Source organism: Micropterus dolomieu, linkage group LG02 (assembly GCF_021292245.1).
Source record: "Micropterus dolomieu isolate WLL.071019.BEF.003 ecotype Adirondacks linkage group LG02, ASM2129224v1, whole genome shotgun sequence".
Taxonomy (NCBI): domain Eukaryota; kingdom Metazoa; phylum Chordata; class Actinopteri; order Centrarchiformes; family Centrarchidae; genus Micropterus; species Micropterus dolomieu.
The window spans coordinates 7,381,991-7,403,309 of NC_060151.1; the positions used below are offsets into that span (position 1 = coordinate 7,381,991).

The 21,319-nt window shown below is 43.4% G+C and overlaps 2 protein-coding genes across 3 annotated transcripts; one reads left to right on the top strand and one right to left on the bottom strand.

The window, feature by feature from the left end:
- Nucleotides 1–2,056: 2,056 nt before the first annotated feature.
- On the top strand, nt 2,057–7,580 carry ddx39ab (DEAD (Asp-Glu-Ala-Asp) box polypeptide 39Ab). 2 transcript variants are annotated; one of them, XM_046042603.1, is made up of 10 exons: nt 2,057–2,211; nt 3,173–3,391; nt 3,759–3,886; nt 4,437–4,713; nt 4,844–4,962; nt 5,124–5,255; nt 5,712–5,821; nt 6,026–6,170; nt 6,341–6,488; nt 6,907–7,580. In XM_046042603.1, exons 2-10 carry the CDS (start codon nt 3,184–3,186, stop codon nt 6,921–6,923), a joined length of 1,284 nt encoding a protein of 427 aa, XP_045898559.1. In that variant the 5' UTR covers nt 2,057–2,211; nt 3,173–3,183; the 3' UTR covers nt 6,924–7,580. The 2 variants fall into 2 exon arrangements, with proteins under 2 accessions (XP_045898559.1, XP_045898563.1); XM_046042607.1 differs by lacking the exon at nt 2,057–2,211 and adding an exon at nt 3,051–3,069.
- A 573-nt stretch (nt 7,581–8,153) lies between these two features.
- si:ch211-106h11.3 (CCN family member 1) lies at nt 8,154–16,268 on the bottom strand. Its single transcript, XM_046042879.1, has 5 exons — nt 16,054–16,268; nt 14,188–14,401; nt 13,034–13,474; nt 12,325–12,503; nt 8,154–10,632 (listed from the first exon to the last, which is right to left on the bottom strand). Exons 1-5 carry the CDS (start codon nt 16,102–16,104, stop codon nt 10,327–10,329), a joined length of 1,191 nt encoding a protein of 396 aa, XP_045898835.1. The 5' UTR covers nt 16,105–16,268; the 3' UTR covers nt 8,154–10,326.
- Between the last annotated feature and the right edge of the window lie 5,051 nt (nt 16,269–21,319).

A 21,319-nucleotide genomic window follows, 5' to 3' on the forward strand; every position in this document is an offset into this window, starting at 1 on the left:
TGTTACTATTATTGTTATGTCTTATAGATATATATGTATTTTGTTTTTATCCTTTCCCTCTTCTATACTCCTTGGGTTAGTCCGTCCACATTTGGGTTTAGGTCAGAGCTGTGAGATTGTTTTGGTGTTTTCCACTTCTTGTTGTTCCTCTCCTCTCCTTGAATATTCATTCAAGGCTGGGAGAGGATCTCTGTTCCCCAAAACATAGAAACCTAGACTGTGTAAATGATTATGCATCCCTTTGCTTAGGGCCAGACACCCGAAGCTGCCCTAGGCAGCAGGTCTCTAGTTGTATATGTGTGTTAGTAGTTCTCTGTTTATTCTCTTTGATTAATAAATTCTTCAAAGACAACGGTTGGTTGTTACTCAATTATTTTCTTAATCTCTCACTGTATTTGAAATGGGACCAAATACCTAAGCACCTCTTTCTCCCTAGCATGTTGTGTTCATCACCAGAGTTTGCATCCTCGACAGTACAGTAACGTTTTCCTCTCATACCAGGCGTCGCCCCGGTCGGGCAGCATTCATAGCACAGGAAGAAAAAAATATCACTGAATGACTACTGTTCAAGTGAAAATTTAGAGGGAGAAAATATGGCCTGTAATATTTTGTCCCCTCATTATACTGACAAAAAGAAAGAGAGATTTTATTAACGTTTTTATTTTATGAAGTACATTTTAGTGTCGTCACAGTCAGTGTTTAAGTAGCCTACATTGTAGCTGTCTCGTCATTGTCTCGTTTTTGTCAGGGAAAATAAGGTCATTATATTTCGTTTTGTTTCGTCTGACGATAGTAACATGTCTGTACATCACTATCGTGGCCATCTTACAATGACAAAGTTCAAGGCCACTAATGTGCAAGTAGTCTATCTTAGCCTGACTCGTGTTGTGCCAGGCAGGACAGATGAGAGCAAGAGTGTCCTCATCGAGACACCTTGTGTAGGGCTGCTATGGCTGCAGGTACCATGTTTTTGCCAAAACGAGCCCTTGCACCTCCGGTACCTGTACCTGTGGCCAGAGGGCAGTAGTGATATTTTACTTGCAACGTGTGTGATGGCCTTACAATTGAGCTCTGAGAGTTTGGGTGTGGGCAGCAGGGGGGTAGAACCGGGGGGTAAGGGGACTGCCTATACAGGGCCCTCATGTGAGGCCCACAATAGGGTGACCAGATGAGAATGGGTGAAATTTGGGACGGTGGGTGGGGGTCAATGAACATTAAAACATGTGAAAATCAAAAGACAACGCTAAAATTAAATTAATTATTTTTGTTCATGAAGTCACCTGTCTCTCATTAGGAAAAACACAACAACTGTGGGTAAGTGACAGTGGGTAAATCATAATCTTTCACCTAAATTTTTATTTTATTTTATTTTATTCATGTCATCAGTGTGGTGTCTATCACATCTGTGTGTGCAACACGCATGTCAGATCTCTCCGCCGTGGCTGCCTGAAGCTACGCTTTCCCTGTCCTCGCGGCTGTAACTTCCACTAACCACTAGAAAACAAAAAGGGCAAAAGAGGACGAGTGTTACTTTGTGGCTATAACAACGTTGTAGACATATTATTGCTTATTGTTTAATTAGGCTATAATCAAAACTCATGTTCAGTCTAATTTTTGGGACAAACCGGACTGGGGTCAGGACAACTGACAAATTCGGGACTGTCCAGAATTTTTCGGGATGTCTGGTCAGCCTAGCCCACAAAGATACTAGAATGAATAGCCTAGCCATGGATTCATGGAGGGGCCCACAGAGAATGGCTTTGTACATGGTCCAGAATTTTTGTGGTACGCCCCTGGTGGGCAGACATATTCTCTTGTGTCAGTTTGACCAGTTTTCTAACAGGAAGTGTGTTTAAGAAACAGGTGGAGCAATGGATGGTTTGAACATTACTGTGGCACAAAATCAGAAGGAGTTGGGGGCGACATAGAGTACTTTGAGTTTAACATGTTTTTGTCTTCCATGTCCCTCGATGGCTTCCATACATACAGTCTAGCGCTGCTGCATGACTGTGTCCCGCTTTTTTCAACTGCGTTGGACTGCGACACACTTTTTGTCCAATCGCTGGCTACATTCGCCGGTGGTTCTCCAGATCCACCAATGATGTCAACGCGCTTTGGCGAAGGCGGGACTTCCGGTTGCTCGTATAAACTAACTGAGGCCTTCCCATGCGGTTTTGATTTGTAACTGGACGCGTAGCTTACACCGTAAAGGTAAGACGGGAACATCATGTTAATTGTAGCCACTCGAGCGTTTTTAATACTTGTAGCAAGTTGAAGAAGTAGTCCTTGATATTTATTTAGCTAAAATCAAGAAGTAGCTATTCCGTAACGTTAGCTAAATAGCTTTCTTAATTCATTGATTCAGGGTACTACTGAGCTAGGTTAGCTAGCGTTTTGTAGTCTAGCATAAGACAACGTTAGCTTAGCCAACCCACCAATCTTCCTCACATTTGTTAATATTCAGTAATTGCGCACTCTTTGTATATTCTACGTAAAACATTCTTTAATATTTCATGTATATCGTTTGCTTATATTATTCGTAAAGCTTAGCTGGTCAACTAGCAGAATAGTTGTGTTTTAGCGAGCTAGCTTGCCACGCTAGCAACGGTTATGCAACACAATAGCTTTCCAGTGTTGAACACGGCTCAGGAGCTAACCGGTTTGGTTCATCCGAGTGTCGGCTAAACTTTAAGTCCAGGTTTGGCCAGATATGTGTGCGATATTGTGTTGGTTTGTTTTTTTAAGAAAGCTTGTTTTATATATTTACATGCAGCACATTGACAATACAATAACTATTACAGTCCTGGTGCGTATACTTGATTTTTGCTACGACGCTAGCATAGCTCACTCACTGGCCTCGCATTTTATAATGGAGTTGCTGGACTGACAAACAATGTTAGTGTATGGTTTAAATCGGTATTAATATCACTGTTTAAATAAAAAAACGAATCTATGTTGTGAAAACATGGAGACAAACGGACCTTTCCAACCTTGCACAAACAGGCTAACAGCTACCTTGTGTAGTTAAAAACGCGTGGTAAAACCTGACACAAAGAACGGCAACAACAGGTGGGCGTATTTACCAGCTCATAATGTAAACCCAGCAAGGGGAGTGGGTTCAACCATGGTAAGAATACTGAAACTGTCTAACAACCAATCTTTGATTTCCCAGTTTTAGACACAATGGCCGAGAACGATGTTGATAACGAGCTGCTGGACTATGAAGAGGATGAAGAGCCTCAAGGAGCCCCTGAGAGTGAGGCGCCGGCAGGCAAGAAGGAGGTGAAGGGTTCCTACGTTTCCATCCACAGTTCGGGCTTCAGAGATTTTCTGCTCAAACCAGAGCTGCTCCGTGCCATCATCGATTGTGGTTTTGAGCATCCGTCTGAAGGTGAGGGGCGTTTGGTTGATTTCACTGTCTGTGTGAACCTTTTTGTCAAATATGGCAAACAGTGGCATGTCCGAGTCGGGTAGTGTTAGTGGAGTTCCTGTGTTCTTTTATTAGGAAGTTGTTGTTTTTTTTGACACCACACGCTTACTGCACTCAAGTTACTAGCCAGCTTGGGCACATAGTACCACTGAATAAGTTATCTTCAATTGAGGTCTGTCAAGTTGCTGCTAACTCAACTCCCTTCTGCTACATAGCAGACAATATACATTAATAATAATCAATTATGAAAAATGGTAACCAGAAATATAACAGATAATGTGAATGCACTGGCTAAATCTTTATATTTTTTTGTGTGTATCTTGTGCAGTCCAGCATGAATGCATCCCGCAAGCTATCCTGGGCATGGACATCCTGTGCCAAGCCAAATCTGGTATGGGCAAGACGGCTGTGTTTGTACTGGCCACACTGCAGCAGATTGAACCTGTTGATGGACAGGTTAGTACATACGTTCAATACACACGGTCTATGTGATAAGTAAAGGGAGCATTATCATAGATTGTCAATATCGACAAAAATGGTGCTGTCCTTTGGCTTACTGTCAGACACTATTATTTGTATTTTAAACATGCATTTGTTCACACCCTTAAATGTATGTAGTCACAACCTAATATTCGATCTAGTACACAAAAGTAAACTAAGATTGAATGACTTCCATGTAATTAACCACATTTGTTGGTTAGTAAAAGTCACCTAGGTCTTATAAATGGTAGCATAGTGTGTAGATCTGTCTCACAACAAAGGTTGCACAAACATTACACTAAATTATATTAATAGCGTTACTAGAATGATTTCAAGTCTACGTTTATTTGTTTCCTACCATACATTTCAGTGAATTTAGTAGTAGAACCCACACTCCCTGTTTGGACACTGGAAAAAGGGTTGGATCAAAATGTATTACTCTTGCTGTTGTGTCGGGGTATTAGGATATGTGAAATTGGGAGACATCAAGATGCAGAGTGTCTGAGTCCGTGTTTCTGCTCCTTAGGTGTCTGTATTAGTCATGTGCCACACACGAGAGCTGGCCTTCCAGATCAGTAAAGAGTACGAGCGGTTCTCCAAGTACATGCCCACGGTAAAGGCAGCAGTATTCTTTGGTGGCATGGCCATCAAGAAGGACGAGGAGGTCTTGAAGAAGAACTGTCCTCACATTGTCGTCGGAACGCCAGGCCGCATCCTCGCTCTCATCCGGAACAAGACCCTCACTCTGAAGAACGTTAAGCACTTTGTCCTGGATGAGTGTGACAAAATGTTGGAGCAGCTAGGTGTGTTATTTTGTCAAATATTTACTGAAATTTCTTATTTCTCATCAATGTATGTGTATCTGGTGAGGGCACCCACTCTCCTATTTAGTAAGAATCACCTGTTTGACTCGGACATCTTGTTGTGCAACAGATATGAGGCGTGACGTACAGGACATCTTCAGGAATACACCTCATGAGAAGCAGGTCATGATGTTCAGTGCGACACTGAGTAAGGAGATCCGGCCAGTCTGCCGCAAGTTCATGCAGGATGTAAGTGTTCTATTACGTGTTGTTACTTCCCTGAACAGTTTATCGGCATGAAAACTGCTTGTGCGCCATAGCTGCTGCACATTTGAATTTTGCATGCTTCTCACACTTTGCTACTGTAACTAGAAACTTAGTAAGTTTAACTTTTGTCATCTCTCGTACAGCCCATGGAAGTATTTGTGGATGACGAAACCAAACTTACACTCCACGGCCTGCAACAGTACTACTCCAAGCTGAAGGATTGCGAAAAGAACCGCAAGCTCTTTGACCTGCTGGACGTTCTGGAGTTCAACCAGGTAAAGTGATGAAACTATTACATGGTGCATGACTGTCCCAGTAGCATTTGACACATGCCACAAGTATAATTTAGAAAGTTTGTCATAAGTCCATGTGAAATATTTTTAAATCACTAATTGTACTAGTTACAAAACAGTCAAACTGATTTTTTTGAGACTATGTAAATACAATTAAACTTATTTAGAAAAAGAAACGTAGTTTGCCATTTTGGGAACTGCACTTTTTTTCTTGCCAATAGCTAGGTGAGAAGGATGAGACCACTTTCACGTCTGTCTGGAATATATGAATCTTTTCAAACTATTTCACCTACTCACCTTTTTGAAGCTGTTCAGTTGCTGAGATACTTTCCACTGTAATTTCAAATCCCTAAATCAGGATCTGTTGGAGTCTCACTAGTGCATTAGGTTGCTCGCCCATGCATTTGCATGTATTTCAATGCCTTGCTTTGCCCCTAGGTGGTGATCTTTGTCAAGTCAGTCACGCGCTGTGTCGCCCTGGCCCAGCTCCTGCTGGATCAAAACTTTCCTGCCATTGCCATCCACAGGGGAATGGCTCAGGAGGAGAGGTGAGACTCTCACACACATCTAACTCTTACATACCTACTCTCACAAACATGGTCTCTTGAGCTCTGAGTGCTGAGTATGTTTATGGAGCATGTGGCCACATCATGGCTTCCAAAGGGGGGGATGCAGTCTAGTAATGCCAACAGCAACTGTGTTGATAATTCTCTGGGGCTCTGTCCTGTCTCCTGCCCCTCCTCACTCCACAGGCTGTCTCGCTATCAGCAATTCAAGGACTTCCAAAGGCGGATCCTGGTGGCCACTAACCTCTTCGGCCGAGGCATGGACATTGAGCGGGTCAATATCGTCTTCAACTACGACATGCCAGAAGATTCTGACACCTATCTGCACAGGGTGAGAACTGCAGCTGGACATAACTGCACCCGTTTTTCTCACTAATTTGTTAGATGTAGTGTCTTTGCAACATGTCTGAGTGGCATCCCATGACCTCTGCGTGGTTCTCATTGTGTCATCTGGTGTGTATTTGGGGTTGAACTCACTCGGGTCTTCTCAACACCCATCAGGTTGCCCGTGCTGGTAGGTTTGGGACCAAAGGCCTGGCTATAACCTTTGTGTCAGACGAGACTGATGCCAAGACTCTGAACAATGTGCAGGACCGCTTTGAGGTCAATGTGGCCGAGCTGCCGGACGAGATTGACATCTCCTCTTACAGTAAGTCTTTGCATGTCAGAATGCCTGCTAAAATGCAGGGATGATCATTGTTGGTCTCAAAAGCTGATCTGTTGGAATGGTTGTAATTTGTGGATTGGTGAGTTCAAAGCACTTAACTATCAAAACAATATGATATTACTGCAAATTGTTGATGATCTGTCTCCTGCTGGGCTGTTAATCCAGTGAGATCTAATTGGCTAAAGGTTGACCCACATGTAATTGGCTTGCATATTGAACACTTAGTCATTTTGGCAGCTAAAAACAGCAGTTGCTGCTGCCATGTAACTGGGGCTCATCAAATGGAAACTGCCCATAGATGCTTAACCTGTTGGTGAAAAGTTGGTATGCTCAGCTGTTGCTCATTGCACGAATCTTTGACACGCTCAACTCATGTCCCTCCTCTGTCCCTCCTATTTAGTCGAGCAGTCCAGATGAGTCCTCCAGCCAAGCAGAAGTCTCCTCTCCATGGATCTTGTATTTGGAAGTAGAAGTACTTAACTGTTTTGAGCCCTGCTCGTTCCCTGTGTTCACCAAACATTTATTTTATTGTCAGTTTTTGGGGGTGGGGGGGTATGGTCGTTTTTTTTTGTTTTTTTTAAATTTGTCTTTTACTGTGTTTTGGGTTTTTTTGCTTGATGAAATTAAAACTTTTTATAAAATGCCATTTTTACTATTGTGGTCTCTTGTAAGGTTTTTTTCCTACCCAATTTTCATTGATTTCAATCTCAAGCAGAGCTTCAGGGGAACGTAGGAAAGTAGTTCTGAGGAACATGTAAAAGTGATTTTTAGCCCTTTTTTTTTTTTTTAATTTTATTTTAAATGTTCATGCTAGTTTGTAGAAGAACATGTCCCCACCCACCCCACTGAGTTGAACTTTATAAAGTAATCAAGTAAGCATGTGGTGAGTTAAGTACAACAGTTTTAGCTCATGTGGCAGCTGTTTCTTTGAATTTCCAATAAATGAAGTCACCAAGTGGAGTCTTAGTGGTGAATTTGCCAATTCTAAGTATGTCACTAGCACACTGTATAATGAAACAATTGATGGTTATGTATCTGTTTTGAGGTTTTAAAAAATATTTCACCCAACTACAACCATGATGTCATTCATTTGTGTGTCTGTTAAACAAGCAAAAAACTTTAAGATTAAGCAACATCAGTATTCCACTACAAGCAGCCTGGTAATGGTTTTGCAATGATGGGTTTTTAGTTGCACTGGTGGCATGGTGCTGTCAGTCCACCGCTGTGGGTAGACATTTGTGACACCCTGAGGATGAATCTTGATGACCATGGTGATTCCCTGACTTTTCATGTTGTCATCATTAGGTCCAAGTTTTGTCCAACACTTTGAACACTGCAAAAGTGACATTATCAGCTGTACTGTGTATTTAGGGCTAATTAGCTCAAGTTTTACAGTAGAATGGTGATATTTCAAAGCACTAATGTACCAAAGTACCGCCTCAGAACTGTTAGCATGGCTGACTTGTTTAGAATTAATTGTAACTCAACATCAGGTCTTTTTTTTTCCCCACTACATGAAAGGAAAATGATCAGTTTGGTAAATGTTCAAGTGTAGGAGGGAAAGTCTTAATTGAAAAATTACATCAGATGTGTTAGGCAACCAGCTTTCAAGAGAAGCAGGTGCGAGGAACATGGAAAATAGGTTTATTCTCTTTGTGAACATTATTTTAATATGTAATCTTAAAAGGCATGACTTTTTATTACAGATAGTATTCATGTACACTAGTAGACATACAATCATCATGCTTTCAAATTGGCACTTCATGCTCACAAAGGTTCTGAACCCTGCCTCGTTCAGCACTAAACTACACATGGACTACTTCAGTATAACTCGGTAAAAGGACTGGCCCTTATACAGCAGATAGAACTACAAAGAAGGTAACAATACATCTGTACATAGCTGCACTACAGTGTCATGTAACAAAACTAGACATACAGTACCAAAACCACAGCGTCTACATAGAGAAATAGCAATGGCAAAGAATTCCCAAAAAACATTTCAAATCGCCTTTTAAAATGAAAACCCCCTAACAAAGTTGTAGTTTAGCGGCAGCAGAGTCTCTTATCTAAGAAAGCCAACCTTAGCCAAGAGATGGAAGAAAATGCAAATATTTTCCAGTTTCACAGAACACTAAAATGTCTAAGCCACTATCTTATGGCACAAGAGAAAACACATCTTTGAAATAATAACCTGGAGCTTCAAATGATTTCGAGTCACACATTTAAAATGTGTAACAATGAAATGACTCTCAAACCCTCTGTATTATCAAGCCTTTTGTAAGGTGCGTGAAGTGCCAGTCAAGAAAGATGCTCTGGGTTCAGAAATTGCCCACTTAAATGGTAGAATAATACAGAATTCCCCTCCTTTGAAATCTCTTTAGAAATAAATTCTTATTGACCTCTGGCAGCGCCGGCTTCATCCTCTTTAGGGCCGTGTGGCCCTTCTCTGCCCTGACGGGGATGTCAGCTGACAACACGGCCTTTCTGAGTAACAGACACCACTTAAACATGAAGAAGCATGAGTTATTGTTTTGTTTCAGTGAGCTGGCATGCTGTTCTATTACAGGCCAGATTGGGCACCAGAGAGGTTCCACTCGCTAGTCCCAAATTACATGTTTACCTCAGTACACTTTTTTTTTTTTTTTTTTATAGCAAACCAGAGAGTGACTGATTTTCTCTTGGCGCTCCTCAGAGTCAGGATTGTAATTTGCAAAGAATTAGGCGTTTGACTTCTTGGCGCCAGAATCCCAGGCTTGTTCTTCTGGTGGTTGCTAAATGTCTCAGTTTCTGGTGGAGGCAAGGCAGGGGATGAGTCCAGCTGTGTAAACAACCTTTGACATGTTCCCCACTAATGCGTACAAAGCCTCAACCCATCAGGTTCAACTCTGTCTTTTTCTAGTACATACCTCCTCTTCTCCTGTAGCCTTCATCATCCATCATTAGACATGGCTTTTTGACCGCCGTGACAGCTGATGCAACCCCGGGGTCAAGTCCCAGATCTGTGGGAGTCCTCCTCTCCCTGTCATGGCTGACAGCTCTCAGCTGTTCTGTCCCTCTCAGATCGCTGTTCAGCCACGCCGATGCTCCAAACATAGCAGCACCGTCTTCCCTAGTGTCAGGCCACTGTGTCATCATGTCTGTCTCAACAATAAATACCAGTGAATAAATACCATAGAAAGACACACGCCACACTCCTGTCAGAACATCTGAGACGCTCCTCCATCTTCTGCCATCATGATCCCAGTCGTTGCTGTCAAGTCGTCTCCATGAGTCTTCATTTGGTTCATCAATACTACGTAATTGGAGTGTACAGACAGGTTTCATATTTGGCTCCACAGCAAAGTGATACCAGCTTTGTATTGGCTGGTCAGACCTGATGCTCAGTAACTGTGATGTGAATCCACACAATCAACAAAAGAAACACCACAAGTTACGCTTTGCTCCGGTGTCCCCAACAAAAGTCTCAGAGTTCAAGGGACATTTGGTGCGTGGCAGCAACACAGTTGCATCCATGCTTTCCATAAAGATTTTGTCACAGTCTGTAGAAGTCTCGCCAGAAACAACTTTTTTATCTAAACTAAAGCAGGGGCTGGTCACTTTGCTCTTTCCAAGCTGAAGACCATGCGGCCATCTGATTCATTCTGCTTCTCCCCATTCCTCCCCAAATAATCTTCCACAAAAGATGTTTTGATGTGTGCACCTCGCCTGCGTCTACTCATAGATACACTAAGGACAGCTATTCTATAATGGGGATCACTATGGGGGAGTTAATGTCTTGTGAGGGAATGTAGGTTTGGGGGGGTGGGGGGGGGGGGTGATACTAGTCAATGAACTTGTGTGTGTCTCCGTAGAGCCATCGTTGTGGAGGCATGGCTGCCTCGTTGAGATGATTGCACTCGTCGCTGCACTTGCAGGACTGGATGAACATCACAGACCTGTTGAAGCGCTCGCCATCAGGGCAGACGAAGGCCACGCTGGCAGTGCGTGTACGACGGGGTGAGCAGCAACGGCCATCCCTACATACCCCACAGTAGTTGGGTCTGTACAGGCGAGTGCTCCTGCAGCCGGCGTAGGACAGTCGGTGTGGCTCAGGGGCCTTATGGGTACGAGAGCACTTCCTTCCTTTCTGTGGTGAGAGTCAAAAGAGAATAAGAGTGAATTCAGTTTCCCATTAACAGGAGTTTGAAAAGCTTTAGGGTCTACAGCCTTACACACAGTGGTGCTTTGACATGAATTATAATATTAGTATGCTAACTGACAGTAAAAATGTTAACATGCAGATGTTTAACATATTTAGCATGATAATATTTGCTAATTAGCACTCAACACAAGTTACAGCTAAGGTATTTGGTCATAAACCAATGTATTGGACAAACTAAAAAGGGATCGTTGCAGTTATTACAATTTATCCTGATGGGGATGAACTAAATTTCATGGCAATCCTTTTATTGGTTGACAACATCATGGTGACACTGGAGAAAAAAAATAAAAAAAATAGTGGATTATCAAAGCCATGGAAACATGAATGTTTGTACAAAATTTCAACATCCATTGCCAAGCTAGAAATCTTTTCTTTGGTGCAGCTGTGAACACACACACACACACACACACACACACACACACACACACACACACACACACACACACACACACACACACACACACACACACACACACACACACACACAGCTCGTAACCAGCAAAATGAAATAACTAACGCATGGAGAGATGAAAAACAAAGCTAATCCAATTAAGTACAGAGACAGGAAAAACCAAAATAAAGGTCAGAACCACAGATGAGTGCCAAAGAGGAACATGCCAATAATAGTTAAGGATTGACAGTGAAACACATCAACACCCACAGCAACTCTGCAAACATTGGGAGAGCACAGAGAAACAGGTGCATAACAACCCATCAGCCTCATGAGTGGCTCATACCGGGAGGCAGAATGTTTCTGAGGGTGTTGCATATGAAATGTGAGTGAGGAACACAGTGGGCGAATCGAGTGCTCTTTAAATCACATAGCAAAGAGCCACTGAATGCAGCTGACAGCCACAATGTCGCAGTTTTAGCGTGGGAGAGCTCCAAACCCAACCCCCACAGAGAGTTTTTCCTTTGTCATGCCTCTGAAAACTTGTGGGATTTATGTAAAACTAAGTTTTGTTGTGTTTTTTTCTAAAGCAAACATGTTGCATTTTAAAGCTACCAGAGATTGTGGCAAACATATGTTACGTTCTGGACTACTTCTCTGCTCGCTTACTGCTACCATCCAAGAAATAGATGTGCTGGTAGGCGGATTTTTATTAACTTCAGACAGAGCCAGGCTAACAGTTTCCCCCTGTGTCCAGTCTTTATACTAAACTAACTGGCTGCACCTTCATATTAACCATATGAGTGGTAATAATCTTCTCATCTTACTCTCCGCCAGAAAGTGAAGTACCTTCCAAAATGTTAAACTAATCTTTGACGCTTTAAATAACTTTTTTTAAAGTGAGACAACCATGACCTGAACATGAAGCTGCACAGGGGGAAACGTGTTCTAAATCAGCTCTGTCGTCATCCTGTGGAGGATGTTTCCAACACAGCAACAGAACCGTTTATAGACAGAATGGACCAGAAAGGGCTCTGGCTACAGAGGGATTCAGGGGCGGGAGCTCTATACGTGCCATGATATTAATACCAATCTGACCCCTTGAGAGCAATCCTTAACTGAATCTCTTTAGCATGGTAGCTGGACTGCATGCTTGTGGGCCATTAGAAGAAGAACTGCAATCTATCCCTTTATGAGAATCTTAAGTCCCCAAAAACATTCCTCACCTTGACAGGGATAGACATGGAACTGCAGGGCCGAATGTTGCACAGACGTGTCTCCTTGATCAGCTTACACCGGGCATTGTCGTTGGTAACACGAGACGAGACGCCTATCCCACAGCTTCGAGAACACTGGGACCAGGAAGTAGTCTGAACCTCACACTGATCTCCCACCTGCCTCCAGGCTGGGAGAGATGAAGAAGAGGACATGTGAGGGAGAACAATAATGGACGATGCAAAATATGGAGGGGGAGAGACAGAGAAGCAAGATCAGCAAAAGTAAAGCTGGGGGAAAGAGGGCCAGTGGGAGAGAGAAGGAAAAGGAGAGGTCCAGAGATGCAAAGCACACTAGCCTCATTCACTGAACAGGCAACACTGACGCATAGAGAGGGTGATTACAGAGAGGGGAAAGTGGGTGACAGAGGTATGTGCTCTGTGTGTGTGTGTCTCAGAGAGAGAGAGAGAGAGAGAGAGAGAGAGAGAGAGAGAGAGAGAGAGAGAGAGAGAGAGAGAGAGAGAGACTCTGGTGTGCAAGGAGCCAGTGGAAAACAAGCCTCACATAAACGTTGACACACACGCAGATGCAGAGGGAAAGGCTCACAGTGAGGCCGTTTGTGCGTCAGGAGGCTAAAACGGCTAAAACATAAACATGATGCTTTACTGCTTGGAGGAAACAGACGGCACTCTGAGGCGACACGGCGGCACCCTCTCTTACCCGCCAGGTGCTTGTTTCCACGCGGCTTGTCCCACTTGCGCCCCACCTCCACCAGCTCGTTGCCCAGGGTGTCCTTCTCCTTTTTGTGCTTGTAGGGGTACAGCTTCCGGTAAGGTTTCGGGTAAGGCTTTGGGTAGGGGTAGGCCGGGTAGGGAATGAAAGGGTAAGGCGGGTAAACTGGAGATTGGGGTCGGCGGTGCACTGGGGGTACAAGGGTGGTACCCTTGTGGCAGTTGATGCTGAGGCAGCACTGGCCTGGCACCTTGACCAGCTGTGGAGCAGGACAGGAAGGGGATGCCAGGGGCACATGACTGGGGCAAAGGGGCACGCAGCCCACCGCTCCGTCGATGCAGGTACACTGGTGCTTGCAACCAGCGCGGAAATTCTCGCCGTTTTGATAAATCCTCCCGCTGTATTCGCACGAGCGGCCCTCTGCCTTTGCTGAGGGAAAGGAAGTGGACAGACAGGTTGGTCAAAAATACTTTGGAGAACAACAACTGAGTATTCAGATATAAAATAGTCGGGATCCAGAGTAAACTCTGAAGCTGATGAAAAGTGACAGGAAGAAAGAACAAACAGGAAGAGGCTTGTGTGTAAAATGCATCTTTAATATGCATGGAAGGTAGCAAAGAAGAGAGAGGGAGAGAAACACTATCTTCATATTTATGAAGCAAGCTCTATTCTTGGACCAGAAAGGAATTTTGACTTGTTTACAATGTCCCTCCCTTTCGCTCCCTCAGAGGGACTCCCCAGAAAACACCCCGGATACCCCCCTTTATATAGAAACACCCCCAAATAAACACACATAAAAATACCACAGTGCATGTGTGTTTGTGTGTTTCATGGGGCTGTTTGTATACACACTGAACTAACTGACTAACTGAATCCCTGAGTTGGCCAGGTTTCAATTGCAGCTCATGAAGGTGCTCCGTTTTTGAAACGTGGCGCGGGCTTCAAACCCAAAGCCCCTATCAAAGAGAAACTCCAGCCGCTTGGCTCAGAAGCCAGATTCCCCCGCCCTGAAGTTACACATTCCCTCGCTCAGCCCCGAGCTAAACCCTGTGCCTAATCTAGACCCAAAAGCTCCTCCTGCATCTGACCCTCCAGTCCTCTCCTCTCTCTTTCAGCCTTCCTACCACCTCTGTGGTACGTACCCCTGCAGATGCCGTGGGTACGGCCTACATCGTTGCCATAGTTGCACTCCAGGCCTTTATGGTGGTCACAGGGCCTTCCTTCGTGGCAATCCTGGTTGAGTTGAGCAGCACACACCTTGCAGCAGCTGCATCCATCTGGGACTGAGCTGACCCCTGGGGGACAGGATGGGGGCCCTGCCGGACACTCACACACCACTGGACAGCCAGCAGTCACCTACAGGAGGGGACAGAGAGTGCACTTTAGTTAACCTGAATACTGGCAAACCAACTTCATACAATTTCCATGTAAGGAGGAGCCACACTGGAACTAAGCAGGACAATAGTTTGACTCATGTTTCACAGATCACAGAAATTCCTCAAAGTGTGTGGGGCTTAAACATTTGCTGAATACCCAGCACTGTCCCAAGCCCCACAGGGATATCTGTAACCCTCTGTCGCCTTCCGCTTGGCATTCGCCAGGCGAGCGGGGATGAAAGGTACGTTCTCTGACCCAAACCCCTCACCCCACCCGACCCACATTCCCACTCCTACATCTTTTGTTTCTCACTCCTTCTCTTTCCATACACACTCACACACCACAGCCACTCCAACAACTCGCAGCAGGTATTGATATCACAGAGAGCTGCCAGTCTGACTGTCCACAGTCAGATCACCTGAAGGGATTCCTTCCTGACTCTGCCACTGTCTGAACCCAGGCCAGGTCCTGGTGTGCCACGGTCACCGGTTCAACTCACTCTTGTGGGTCTCAGGTGGGTATATTACACAATGCAGTAAAAATAGCGTTCCATTTTTACCGTTATCGTGGGGTATAGTACTTGAAACATCCCCGAACCAAAAGTCAGATAATATTCCTGTAGATATTTATAATGTGGGTTCATATTTAGCTTAAGTGTATTTTTATCTCTATTTGTATAACTGTTGGATAATATTACTGTAGTGTAAATTTGGACCTACAGAGAGATGGAAGCTTGGATACATATAGTTTGAAAAGGGGGGAATTGGTTTTGTTGACATTAGGTTAAGTAACCCTTTAAACTCTCACAAACGCCACTGATAACAAGTTTGTTCCAAATAGGCATCATTTGTTGTTTAATCAATGTATTTAGATTTAAACGAGTGTCTAAGCAGTGGATACAGGGGTACAAATAGGCCATGGTGGAAGGTAACTAAGTACATTTACTGGAAGTAAAACATTTGGACAACAACAAGTATTTCAATTTAATGTTACTTCGCTACATGATAATGACCTTACAGAAGATTATGAATTATTACAGATTAAACTATCAAACTGTACATACAATAGTTAAAACTGGTTCCACCTTGACCAACAACAATAAAATGCAATTTCCACATGCATCAGTAATTAATATAATAACATAATAATAAAACTCACGGAGGCCACTGATACTTTTACTTGACTTACATTTTCATTGCAGGACCTGCATTGGAATCCTTTTATATTGCAGTGTTTTAAATGACCTAAATACTTGGAATACACTGGAAATATTGAGTGTAGAGGTTTTGAGCACTTTCTGAAACTCAAGGACCTCTTGTAGTCTCAGAACCCCATTTTGGAAACCAGCAAAAAAAAACAAAAAAAAAAAACAGATTTTCCAAACATTACAATCAAACATTGAGGTCATGGAAGGACAAAGTAAGTTTGGTAACTACATTATTAATCACGTGAGTGGAGCTGAATAGTGGGTAGGATTTCATTAGCCCATTATTTTGACATTCAATACTATACAGCAAGGAGATGGATGGAAGATTGGACTGTAATGTAACCAGACGACAGCAGCTCAAATCTGCTGCAGTAGGCTACAGGCACATGAAACAGTGACAATATAGGCTACTTCATACACTTACCAAGCCGACTGTCACCACTTGCAAGCCAGCAAATAATAGCAGTATCCCCATTCTGTCAGCTGATTCACATAGAAGACGAGAAAACCTTTAAAAACAGAAAAATAAATCCTCCACCGACTCAGAAACAATAGCTTTTGTCCATAAACGTTTAATCCGACATGCGAGACGGTCCATAAATGTCCCCCTTCACTTGTGAATTTTCATCGATCAAAGTTTGAGGCTTGTTTTTATATCAGCGCCGTGCTTTTTATGGCAGCCACGCCCACCCCAGACCTCCTTTAACCAATTAGGAGGCAGGCGCGCGGCCAAGGTATCCCAAAAGGGAGAGAGGGAGGGGGCGGGGCTTGGGGATCCAACACAGAGAGAGGAGGTTTGGGACGGGGGCGTGGCCAAGCATGAATGCAGTCATTCATAAAAATTCAGAATTACTACATTCCAAAACGGACCTGGCTTCTGGGTGTTTATTTATTTATGTTTGAGCGAAAATAATATTTTTGATGCTTTAAAGTTCTTTTCACACGCATACCTCTGTCTGGCTGCTGCTTTGTGAAAAGTAAAATAAATATACTCAGCTGCTAGTCTGTGCTACATTAATATGAGGGGGCAGCCATGGAAAACAGCTAGGAATTTCCTTCCCCCACTTTATAAAAATACTTTTAGACAAGAGCTGGACAGATAAAGTACATATACAAGGAGAGCAGAGTGTTCCTTGGAGCTGCATGATTGAGTGATAGTGATGCTGAAAATGATTGTGATAATCTCCTGTGCAATTCATCACTCTCCTTTCCTCCCTCCATATCCTGTCTTTAGCCCCCACATCCCTTTTACCTACACGGAGGTTCCCAGGACACCTCTCCACCTCCACCTCCACACACACACAACAGCCACCCATGTAAACACACAAGAATTTAGTTCATTTGGTTCAAGGTTTTTATTGAAGAGTGCATAGCGGAGATGAGGACCACCTGGATAATCTTCCTGTCATCTCTGCAGACACGCACACAGGAAACCAGCCATCTACAGCACCTGAGCTGGTGGCTAACATACACACTGAGGGTTAAATATATATTCCACATCTATACGCCAACATTACATTAAACTGTTCACCAGCGACACAGGCACTCGCAGTGGGCTGCTTGTTGTAGTTCAGTGAGAGGGGTGGTGGGTGGCTAATTGTTGTTTTCCCTTGCAGTTTCTCTAAAATGTGTCATTAAGCAGAGGGACGCTTGCAGTCATTTTTGTCAGAGGAGAAGATATCTACCCTCCCATCCTCTATACGCCGACCCCCTGCACTTAACTAAATGGCCACACATAGAGTGATGCATTCAGTAGGCCCGTGCTGTGCAGACGTGCACATGTCAATCCCATACAACCTCCATTTGCATATCAGAAACACATTCACACCTACTTCCATTTTGTGGCTCTCGTGTATCATCATTACAATCGAGTCACAGATATAAGCATCAAATTATCTAAAAAGAATAAATAAATACAGCGATGTTTGAAAAACCAAGAAGGTCAGATACATTCAGGTTCTCATAGCAATTCCAAAATCTTCAATCTGCATGAAAAACACATGTCTGAAAAACAAATAATTTTAACTTGTTTTTCCAGTCGCAGCATGGCAACATGTTCACAGTGACAATAACATCCTGATGTTATGTTTACGTTATTCACAATCTGAGTTTTGTGTGTTAACATTTGGTCATAACCCAAAATATTAGAAACGATGACTGATTAGTAGCTATTCCCTAAGGAACATAGGCCATCAACAAAAGCCAAAGACATTAAGTTCAAAGTCACACTGCTGGGGGCGCAAAGTCAAGCTATTAAAGTCAGCAGCAAACACCCTCAGGGGAACCCATACATTTCATTGTTGAGATACTTCAGTCGAGACCAAAGTTGACTGACTGACCGATGTTGCTATGATAGAGCCATGTCTTTAACATGGTGAAAAAGAGTAAGAAGATACCTAGACAGGAATATACAGTTGCTTTAGGATTCTAGGAAATGCCTTCAGAATAACAAAAGTGTTGTTAAACAACCTTTTTTAAAAAGATCTAAAGATCACTGGGTATCTTCAGAAAACCAGATGCTTTGACGTGAATTTAATGATAAGACTTGAAGCACAAGCTAATCACACACACAGTATAACGCATACTGAATGTGTACACACACACACACACACACACAGAGGCCTACACAGAGCAAAATTATGTATTCGGCAAACGTCCATCCTCTTCCCACACAATCTGTCTCCCTCTGTCAGAGCGCGGTGGTGATGTAACAGGCCTGTGTAAACAAGATGAAGAGAGAAAATGAAGCAAGAAAAACCACTGGATTCTCTGAAGCTTGTATATGTGTGTTTGTTTACGCCCGCCCTCACAACACACACTCATACAGAGAGAGTAATGTGTTTTTGCTGTGTTCAAATTTAAGTTCCATCGACTCATCAGAGAATTTGTCCTTTCCACTTTGGTGTCGGTGGCTTCCACCCTAGACATAATAAACAAGCATGCAGAATTTCCAACACACCAAAGTAGAGGCATTCAGCTCTTGGGGATACTAGACACTGCTACTGGGAACCTGCCCCTCGCTGTGACCTTTACATTCTGTGCTTACAGCCAACGTCAACTCCTAATGGTTAAAGTGACACAAGTCTGCTTTACGAGTTCACTGGAAAATCTCCCTGCCACTAGTATTAAAAAAGTCAAATGAAACGGTTGGAGGCAAAGGAGGAGGGTACAGGGTTGGCGAGCAGCGGCAGGTGAGAAACAGATCAAACCTTCAAAAACAAGTCTGTGCAAATGAAAAGCAGAGAGACTCAAGGGGGGTGAGGGGGAGAGAAAGAGAGGTGTGAGACACATGTATGGAGCCAGGGAACCAGCTGGGTAGTAGAGTGAGGTCAGGGAAACAAAAGCAGCTCACTTTTCACATCTGACTCTTTGCCACAAAGAGCACAACATAAAGGGAAACACGAGGGGAATTGAAGTGGGTAGAAGAAGACAGGTGTGGAGTGTTTGTTTAGGAGCGCTCCTGCCAGACCTGCTGCGACACTCCCCCGACTCTTTATAAGGTAGACTACAGCCTACAAACACACACGTAAATATGAATAGCCTATCTAAACACACACACACACACACACACACATAGACAACAGGATTATTATTATTATTATTCCAACAAATCATTTTTGAATAATATCTTTAGCTACAAAGCTTTATGTCGAAGCAATGTAAAAGCCTGAAGCTCCCTCTTCTGCCCACTCTACAAAATATTATTCTGGACTGTGGATGCAAGGGGACAGGTGTCTTTATTATATAAACACTTTGTAAGGAACTGTACAAACGTTATTGGGAGGGTCACAAAAGGGGGATGGTATTGTACCTTTTCTTAGTCTGACTTTTTAGGGAGAGCAGGGGAGGGTCTTTTGTTTTATTTAAATTATATGAATATGGTTAGGACACATACCCCATAACTGTAACATCCATTGCAACATCCCTAACTTTGTCTGCTGTATTTTATGTTATTTAACCACCATTGTTGTTAATGTGGTCTTACCTTGATTGCTTGTACCTTGACCGTCCTGTCTTTAATAAAACCTTTATAAAAATAAAAAAAGAAGATAACCACTTTGGCAAAGCTGAGTAAAAGTGTTCTGTTCTGTTCTGTGCATGTGTGTGTGTGTGTGTGTGTGTGTGTGTGTGCAGAATGGACAGATTTAAGGTGACTATAAGAAGAAAAAAAGTGCAGTGTACACAGCCCGTTCCAAAACAGCAGAAAGGCGAAAGAAAACAAGCAAAGGGAGAGGGGTTATGAGACTGCCAGTAAGAAAGGATGAGAAGAGAGGGGCAAGGAATTTAAGTAGCAAAGTTATTTTTAAACCAAGAACAGGAACTCCACTGTTGACTTCCCAAACACTGAAACATCAGTATAAGAGTAGAGCTGGGAAAAGGATGACAGGGAGAGTATATACACACACACACATACACTAAAACTCTTACAGCTGTCAGGTGTGTCACGTCCGTTTATCTTTGCATGCTCACATGTGGCCACATACTCATTGTAATGTAAATACAGTATATAGCTCTGTGTTTTAAGATATTCATGGATTCAAACCTTCACTGACACATGAGAAAGGCATTCATTTGAACTAAGTGTACAATTCCGATACATATATACATCTATATAAACCTACTATTTAGATATATTGCATTTGACCTAATTGACTATAATCAAGACGGTGTACATAAGGAACAGACAGTCAGAGTCTCCCAATTACAAGCTAGTGGTCAGTGTAACAGAAAGAGAGGAGCCTAAACATTTAAAAAAGGATGACCAGTAAAGGGACATGTAAGGAGAGAGAAAAAATCACGGTGGATACAATTTCACACTAATTGAAATAAATACAAGGTCATCAACTGTAATCATCCTCTTGGGGCAATCTGCTCAACAACAGGCTTTATACTGTGTGCTTTTCTACTGGGCATGCCACCAGGCTGTTATTATCAAATAAAGACGTCTGGTTTTATGGGGACTGAGCTGGGACAAAACTCACACACACAAAGGCGGGAGGGGGGAGCATCCTGTGTATGCAAAGAACACACACCCTGCAATTCATGCGTGCTTTGTCAGGGGCTGTTATGAAACCTCAGCTGCATCAATGGCTGTTGTATTCCCAACTGCAGGCTTGTGTAGCCAGGATAGGAGTGTGAATGAAGAGCCACAGAAGTGGAACGATCAGGTGCAGCAGTTACAACAATCCCCCAAAGTTGTTATCTGTGAGGCGGCGTGCGGTACAATTTGCTCTGCGTCGCAGAGTATCATTTCGTCTTGACCTTTAGTCTGGGTCAGGGCCTTCTATGATGAATCAGGTCAGCCTTAGCATGCAATCCTGGCCTTGGCGCTCCTGATGGGGTCAAAGGAAACTGGGTCACCTGTACCTGTTCGTCAGTGGATATGCATCTTACTGATGCTGCCCACCCCACCAACCACCCAAGGCAAGGTCACGCCCTCTCCTCCAGATCCCCATCCCCTCCTTCAGCGTCTTCGCCCTCCCTTCACCTCCAAGGTGACACAGAGAGCACCCTTGTTCTAGCCTTCTCCTCCTTTCCATCGGGACCCCTCAAAAATCCCAGATATCCCTGCAATTTCCGGTGCAATGTTTATTTGGCAGAATGAGGGCTGGGGTCGAGCTGCTTTGAAAAAAGAGCCTCACTCACAAACAGTTTGGGCTGCGTTTGAGGGTAAACATGTGCAGGAGGGG